This window comes from Fopius arisanus, unplaced genomic scaffold (assembly GCF_000806365.1).
Source record: "Fopius arisanus strain USDA-PBARC FA_bdor unplaced genomic scaffold, ASM80636v1 scaffold00080, whole genome shotgun sequence".
NCBI lineage: Eukaryota > Metazoa > Arthropoda > Insecta > Hymenoptera > Braconidae > Fopius > Fopius arisanus.
The window spans coordinates 639,901-649,031 of NW_011887819.1; the positions used below are offsets into that span (position 1 = coordinate 639,901).

General features: G+C 39.3%; 1 protein-coding gene across 1 annotated transcript in view; it reads right to left on the reverse strand.

Annotated features, from left to right (window-relative positions):
* kl-2 (dynein heavy chain 2, axonemal kl-2) overlaps positions 1-9,131 on the reverse strand; it is a 254,839-nt gene that overhangs the window by 244,010 nt on the left and 1,698 nt on the right. Inside the window, exon 2 of the mRNA XM_011310984.1 lies at positions 4,493-4,663. Coding sequence (XP_011309286.1) covers positions 4,493-4,663 — 171 coding nt within the window. The remainder of the gene's footprint in view (positions 1-4,492; positions 4,664-9,131) is intronic.

Sequence of the window (9,131 nt, forward strand, 5' to 3'; positions counted from 1 at the left end):
TTTCTTGTAAACACATATTGCCTGATATTTACGGCATTAGTCAAGACTTTATTTATTTAATAAATCGTTTTTCATTAAAAAGTTGAATCTCCTTGAGAGATATTAATTTCTAATTATCTGCAAGTGATCTATCCCTAATATCGAACCCAACCGCTCGGGTCTATAACATATTTCACATTTCCGTAGATTGTCCCCTGATTGAAAATCTAAACCGCAAACCAACTCCTTTTTTCTCATTCTCTTCAAATCAGCTTCATTTACATGCCCCAAAATACTATGCCATGTCTCTTATTTATTGCCAGAATTCCCTTCACGTGCCACACCAGCTACGCACCCAGTTTTTTTCTTCTCTTCGACAAAATATAAATTTCTTTTTCTTTCTGCTCTCAATACAACTTCACCTTTCTCATTGGCGACAATAGCATTATTCTTATGAAAAAGAACTTGATGTCCATGGTCCGTGATCTTGGAAACTGATAACAAATTTGTCCTTAGATCTGACACATAGTAAACGTTTTCCAATCTCAAACGGCGCTCCTCGTCCCCTTGTTTCATTGATAATTTTACCTCTCCAACACCGGAAATCACAGTGGTGTTATCATTCGCATGGCTCAACGACTTATTTAACTCAGAAAAATTTGTAAAAATGCCTCTCGCCGAGACCATGTGTGAAAAGCATCCACTATCCAAACACGAACGAGACATTTTTGACTGTGAAATCCCATTTAAAAACGCCGTTTCCTCTGCAAATTCGGCCTGACTATCAGTTTCCGAAACACTACCACCCTCATCCACTTGTCTGACGGACTGTGAAGAGCGTGCTGATCGTGACACTGGGAATCTGGAAAGACAAAACCTTGCAATATGACCTACCTCTTGACACCTATCACATACAATGCCTCGTTCCGACTCACCTGATCTGCCAGCACCATGCTGAGGCTGCTGATCAAAAAACTGTCCTCTCGCATGACTCGTAAAACGTCGATTATTATTCGAGAAATTCCTTCTGTAATTACGAGTACCTCCTCGAGCATATAAAACGTCATCTCCACTCGGAACCTCCTTCCCAAAAGATGTATCCGACTCAAAATCCTCTAAAATTTTCACCATCATCACCTGAGGCTCCGGCATATCATCTCTCGAAGTATTCACCTTTTTGAACATATCAAACGAAGAGGGCAAAGTCTTCCACAAGAAAATTGACAACAGCTCCTTGTTAATTTCAATACCAATTTCGCTCAGCTTATCAACAGCCTCCATAAAGTCATCCAGATGAGATTTAAGATTTTCTCCTTCACACATTCTCATTGACACAATCCTCTGAAGCAACGACGCCTTTCGTGCTGGTCCTCTAGACTGATATACGGTCTTCAATTTTCCCCAAGCTGCAGCTGACGTTCTACAATGTTTCAGATGCTTTTTCTCTGAGCGTGAAACTGACAAAAGAATATCAGCTAAGGCCTTTTCATCTTCCTTTATCCAAGTTGTAATCGCGGCAGCATCACTACCAGTCGGTGGCTTTGGTTTATCCCCACTGACATAACCCCAAAGATCTCCCTTCACCAAAACTGCCTTTATATCTATCACCCATGTATCATAATTATCTTTATCCAATTTCGTCACCGTATAGGATGGTTTTTCCATTTTCACTCAATTTTAATTAACAAGCCCCGGTCCGTATAAAAGTCAACGGTTCTCCCCCTATAAAATATACGTTTTACCCACAAAGGCCCATAATCTGTTGGAAGCGAGTATTGATAATTAACCTCCATAGATTCGGTTGAATTGATTGACTTTAATTGATGATGGTTGAGATTATAATGGATATAAAAGTGAGATATTCACATGGTGAGGAGAACGTGGTACAAGCTGAGATGCCGAGCGAAGCAATTCAATAGATCCGCGTAGACCACTACTTTATCTGCCCGCGCCGATAAGTAAATCCTTCTTTATAGCTCAAAATACATTGGTATTACAACAGTAACGTCAGAGGGTGGTCCTGCAGAGTTGCTTCCTTGGAGACGGGTCCTGAAGAGTGAACTGGATGACGAGCAAGGTACCACTTGAAGATTTCGAGCCGACTTTATTTGGCGAAAAACTGCCCTTTATATACTATTCAGGCGTAATTCCACAACGACCGTTAGCATTTTGAAATTCCGTAATCCAACGTTTTTTTGAGGTGTGGTGAGAGGCATCTTCATGTGTTTAATAATGTATTCAAAACTGATGTTTCTAGGCGATGTACCCTCACCCTGGTGTTACCTCCCATTTCCCCAGGTGCGGGAGAAATTTTTGAAGAAAAGAAGGGACTATTGCCTTTCAGCCTCTCTCTAAATAATTTTCTTCTAATGTGGAAAGTGGCATGTGTACGCATTTTTCTGACTTTCATAGCCTATAAATTTTACACCTCTTTTGACGATGGATAACTATTATTCATTAGAAGACTCGCGTGTGGAATGGAGTGCACCCTTTGAGGCTGGAGCTGTCCTCTTATTTGGACAACAAGAAATCATCTGGTCAATTGTGCCAATTCCTGGAAACCACCTCATAACTTTCATTGGATATGGGGTGCAGGTGACGTCATGGTCTCCGTCAACCCCCTGTAACCAATGGAGGAAAGCACTCGGGGCAGAAGTACCCCTATTGATCTGCCTTTTCTTTTGTCGATATAGGCGAACCCGTGATTGAGGTGGTTCGTTCCTAAAATGCCGAAATTTTTAATTCTTTGGGGCAGCTCCCATCTGCGGTTAACATTGGAGGGTTGTTTATCTTATTCGCCCCCAGATTCAATAAAGGAAAGAAAAGAAGTGAAAAGGATCTCTTTAGTGGTGCCTTCGAGCAATTGTATGGCTTCTTTTTAAATGATTCGTGGTTTCCAGGTATCATCCCCTTGATGGTCGCTGCTTAACACCTCTCAGGCCATAATGATAGCCACTTGTATACCTGCCAGGTAGTCCCTTTTATTGTGGTTACCTTGCATAATCGATATTTAAACTGGAGATACCGGAATTCCTCACTATTATGTGAAGTTTTTCCTAAGCTCCCTCTTTTTGTGTTGGTATACCAAGTTATCAAATACATAAAAAATTAAGCGTCGTAAACTGCAGCGTCTGCAATACCCCGAGCTACCTGGAGTTTGTCCATCTCTGGCCTAAAATATTGACAATCTTATTGTTTGCACAATTCAGAATTCAATCATAGAAGGGAAGTTTATATAGCGTTCCACATTCTATTTGTGACGTCATAGGAGTCGTTGGATAGGATTTGGATGAGGTAGGAAGGGGAACAGGATAATTCTCCATATAATTTTTGCGAGAAAAATTACTGAAGAAATGGATAGTCCAGACCGGGACTTGAACCCGGGACCTTCCGATTATGCATCGGGTGCTCTCCCAACTGAGCTATCCGGCTCCTAGCCATTTCTTCTATTCACTTTTCTTGCCTATATATGGAGCACCGCCGTCCTTCATACGGCAAACATTTTTACATCATAGAAGGGAAGTTTATATAGCGTTCCACATTCTATTTGTGACATCATAGGAGTCGTTGGATAGGATTTGGATGAGGTAGGAAGGGGAACAGGATAATTCTCCATATAATTTTTGCGAGAAAAATTACTGAAAAAATGGATAGTCCAGACCGGGACTTGAACCCGGGACCTTCCGATTATGCATCGGGTGCTCTCCCAACTGAGCTATCCGGCTCCTAACCATTTCTTCTATTCTGAATTCTTTTCAATTCAATTCGTTTGCACAACTCAGTGAATTGAAGGGGAAAAATTAGGCGCGCCAAGTTGACTTTTTTCCGAATCAATTTCCTATGGACGGGGTTTGAACCAGTATATTTTGTCATTAGGCCGAAAAAAACTTTTCTAGCGACGATGAGGTTTGCAACAATCATATTGGTCGACAAATTTTTTTTGGCCGTATGACGCCTACTATTTTTTGTTATAACAGCCGTAGTCAGAATTTCGTGGACGCGACGCAAAGCAACGCAGCCGTAAAACACTGTCTTCCAGCCGGAATGACAAAAGCCTTTATTAACAATAATCGATTTTCCAATCGGAACTAAAACTGCGGAAAATTGTCCTAGTTGACGCTGTCAGCATAAACTTGGCATTTTTTAATATTTCCATGTTTTTTTAAAAATAAGATTATATCATTATCAGTTCGCCTACTGTGTGATTTCAACTATTCAGTAATTGTCCCTTATATCTGTCTTGGAGGCGATCAGATTCACGTCGACTTGGCGCCATTTTTTCACCAAATTTTTTTGTGATTTTTTAAATTTAATTCCTTTCTCCGTAGATACAAACATTAAAAATTTTAACTTTTTCTGCTTGAATATTCATATGTGTTTTAGTATTCTATCTTAAGCATCATATTTATATATTTTTTATTTTTAACATATCTTTAACATATTTTTGAACGCATTTTTGGAATATGTAATATTCACTGTTGACAATGCTACACGAAGATGAGTGAAAACGTACCTGTAAGTTTAAACCGATCGCTTCTTTTATTATGTACTCTGTCATGTAGCTGTAGTCCATTGTGGGAATCGTTGTCGTAGGGAAAAGGTCTGTTGTAATGCCGGTAAACAATGCAACATCATCTACTGCCAATTTAGCGGCATTCATATCCTTCATGGCAAGAATGATAACCTAAATCATATTGAATAGAATGTAACAACAGTACCATGAATAATGGGTATAATGGTAATAAGGTGATGCTGTAGTGAAAGTTGTGAAAATAATAAGTTTCAAATTATTGTTTACTTCTTCAATTTCCTGCAAGGATGCATATGCCGATTATATAAAAACAGTAATGATATTATAGAAACATTTCCACTGAATATTGGCACACCTCCGGCCTTTGAATTTCAAAAGTTACCCCTTTATTTTTTTTTATTTGGGAGTATAGTCCAAATGACGGGAAATGAGAGCACGTGGAAGTCTCTATCTTAAGTCCTAGCGAAGATATCGGCAATGTTTTTTCATGTCCCAGCGGGAGTAAAAAGCGCCATCCTAATCACGCTTCGCTCGGTTCGATCGCGCTTTTTATCTCTTGGGACATAAGGTCGAGCACCACAGTCGAGAAGTGTTTTCTCCCTGGGGTACATAATATGCTACGGGACGATCAACCGAGCCCGCCGAAGTTGATCTGTATTATACGAGTGTCTCGCCCGAGAGATTACGAAGTGTAGTAACGTTATGCCTTGCACGTCACAATTTTAAAGCAAAAATAAAATTAAAATTTTTGAAGATCAACTGCTCGCCAGGCGGGCTCTGAGGGCTCGGTTGACCGTTCCATTATACTCCGTGTCCCGCCCTTAGAGATTACAAAGTGTGGATCTATAGAGCTTCTACATTATATTTCATAATTTTTGACATCGATTGCGATATGTCCTACCACATAATCGAAATAATTGTAGAATTACTCTTGATTCCCCCTTTTTTGTTTTGTAAATTTCCATTTCTTGGTTTCATACATAATAATATTGGTAGGATAAAAGTACTAATCCAGTAAACAAACTCCAAGTTTCCCCTATTTTTTAGGGATCAATACCACACTGGCAGACAATTGGTCTGCAATAAAAGTTTGTAAACACCTTCGATTTTTGGGACCAATCTGCGACTCTCGTGATTTTCTGAATGCTAACGCCCCTATCAGCTGCCTTCGAGGTTGAGGCGTGTCTTGTGCTGTGCGCTGTAAGCTTTTTATCAACGGTCAGTATTTCGAGTGAATTTTTTATCCCCCAACCTATTGTATCCTCTTTAATTGCGCGATGCGGTTTATTTAAAGAAATCAAGAGTCTCGTCTCTCCATTCCTCAAACTCGTGGTTTTGTTGAAATAAAATTTCAATGTTCTAGCTAAACGTAGACATGGACTATCTTGCAAGAATGGTAGTCTCAGTGTTGGTTCAACAGTGCCCTTTTTTGAAGTTTTTATTTTATCCGGAATTTTTATAGCGATGCCCTCTGTTTTTTCTGTTATATCGGAAATCTTGATTGTTACAAATGTTCGAAGCCTGTGAGCAGTTCCCAGAGCTAATAGGAACGTCAGTTTATGTGATAATGCTTTTAGTGAAAGTGTTTGTAACGGGTACCACTTGGGAAGCCCTTCCAGTACTGGATCGACGCCCCATGTCCAATCCTATTTTGGGGCGCTCGGTTTTTCCTTGACTACTCCTCTGATAAACCTGGTGATGAAAGGATCTCGAGAGATGTTCTCCACAGAAATAAGAGCAAGAACTGCTCGAGCCGAATTGAGAGTTCCCCCTTTTGCTTTGCTGTCAAACCGTGTTGATAAAAATTGTAGCACTCTATTTCTGGAAACGTCCAAGGGGTCCTGGGATTTTTCATTAATAAAATCCCACCAGAGTTTGAGAGGAGAGTTGTAGTGTTTTAACGTGGATTTTTCCAACGATGAGATTAGTACATCTATCGCCTTTTCTGGCGAATTCCTTTTCAAAACCGATTGGCGCACACATTGGCGACAACCATGGTAAGTTTTTCTGACAACGGGTGAGGTGCTGACCCGTCAGGAGATATCAATAGGTTTGGGTTAGAATCAAGAATCAGCCAGTCACCTTGAGCAAATTTCTGAAAGACTGGAAACCACATTTGACTTCTCCACAGAGAGACGATAAGAATACCCGAGGCTCTATCATTCTCGATTTTTTGCAGAACTTTAGGGATAATTGCAAGTGGGGAAAAGCGGAGAATTTTAATTCTGACCAGTTAATTGTGAAGACATTTGCCACCAGGGCGCCAAGGTCTTTCCTCCACTAGCAATATATTCTGAATTTTGTATTTGCTCTTGATGTAAGTAAGTCAATGTCAAGTGTTCCAAAATTCTTTGTAATTAAGTAAAAATCCTGATCTGCTAATTGTCGTTCTGTATCTCCGGACAAAGTGTCCGTTTCTTGATTTTCTTTCGAGGCAATGTATTCGGCGCAAACCGATAATTTGTGGGTTTCGCACCAATTCCAAAGTTCTCTGGCGAACTCATCGAGTGAATCGACTTTTATTCCTCCCAGTCTGTTAATATACGTGATCGCGGTCGTATTGTCGACTCTCAAGAGAACTTCACAGTCATAAAGGTTGTTATAGAAAAGCTTGAGGGCCAGAAGGGCTGCTTTTAATTCGAGATGATTAATATCAGGTGTCTTTCGTTCTCTTTCCAACTACCATGAGCCCCTTCTCCATTGTAGAAAGCACCCTAGCCGGATCGAAACGTCTCTGAGAAGATTTCTCGCTCAAAGTGGAATTTTCTTATGGCTCTCTCAGATTTCCTCCACCATTCTAAATCTGGTCTGACTGACTCTGGAATGATCATTTTACTCTCGAAATTCATATTTTTGTTTGCAAGAGGCCGTATTCTACCTCTGAGCAGCTCGAAATCAATGTCCCTATCAATTGTGCAAACTCATTGATGTTACAGGACTTCTTTTCGTCGAAAGATTTGAGTAATGTTCGAATATGGGACTTTTTTCCCTCTGGCAGCGTCACTGTCATCTCCTCAGAATTTAGCATGAATCGCAGGTATTTGCAAATTGTGTTGGGAGTCAGAGATGATTTTTCCCAATTGATTGAAAATCCTAATGACTGAGGTAAATGCCAGGAAGTAGTTAGGTTCGAATGACCCACGACAGCTGATTCTCCAAAGCAAAGTAGATCATCAAGTTAAATTATCGATAAAAAACCATGTTCTCTAAGATACTCCACCATGGGTTTCATTAATTTTATAAAAACAAAAGGGCTTGTTGAAAGTCCAAACGGTAAACAAGTGAATTCAAATAATTGATTGTTAAAAACAAAACGTAGAATTTTCGATTGCTCTGTTTTACCGGTATTAAAAAATAGGCATTTTTTAGATCTAAAGTCTCCTCAAACATGTCTTGCCTTAAAGATATTATGGCGTGATCAGGGGAGGTCTCAAAAATGTAGAGAAAAATCTGAAATGTTCAAGAGATATTCTTTGTAATATACCGAAAAGGTATAAAAAATTTTAGATTTTTAGCAACCCTAGTTTCAACGCTATTAATTTATGAAAAAATGCCATTTAACATGGGCTCTTATAGAAAAATCCCAAAAATGCTCAAATAAAAAAAAAATACAGCCATTAACGTGAAACTTGGCACACTGAGAAAATCTATTCACATGAACCCATTGCGAAAAATTTTATGTTCAGTTCGAGCATTATTGTCTAATAATTATCCAAAAACTTGTAAAATGAGTTATTTCAGCGCGCGCAACTCGAAATGATGGCAGCGTCGCAACGAACTACGGAGTGGGGAGTAAACGCGGCTAATTTAAACTAATTCAAACACATACGAGAGAAGAGTCGTGCATTCTCTTTTATAAACATTTCTGTTGAATAAATATGATATAGTAAGAATAACTAACAAAAAGAAAATCAGATTTTGATAAAACAATATGGATTCAGGTATCAAAAATTTTTATTAATAAAATGATAACGATTTCAATGGACAATGAAGGCCATAAACATTAAACATAAAAGTTACAGTTTTATATATATTTGTTAATCACGATAAAATCTTTTAGAACTTTTGACTAGTTCTCTTTGCCTAGGAAGTCAAGAATTTTTTCAACTGTTCTGGCCTGGAACGTAACTTCTTTTCTATGGTTGTTTTCTTTGAAAAATGTCTTGTAACGTGGCCAATTTTTCATAGAGGAAAACTGGACGTTATCTGCCCTTCTTCCCCCGATCTCCTTAAAACTTATGGGCGCCAGTTGATCTTTAAATAATCGGAACCAACAAACCGGATTAAAACCAAAGCGGAACCGCATTCCCCAGAAACGAAACCAGAAACGTAGAGTTAAAAACAAAACGATCGGAGGAAAGGTGGTAATTTCCCGCGCTGCTCAGGGGTGAGGTTATGGAGAGAGGGGTGGGTCGGGATGGAGACGAGGATTGGGCACCGGAACTCAAATTAAAGCAAAAGAATGGGAAACGAAACTCGAGCCATTAAACAGACTTGATAGATTTATTTCTAAATTAGTTAGGCGTACAAAAGAAAAGCAGAGATAAAGGCAAACAAAAGCAAGGCAGAAATAAAGCAGAAATAAAGGCAGGGTCGGCATAAGCCTTATTGACGATAACAA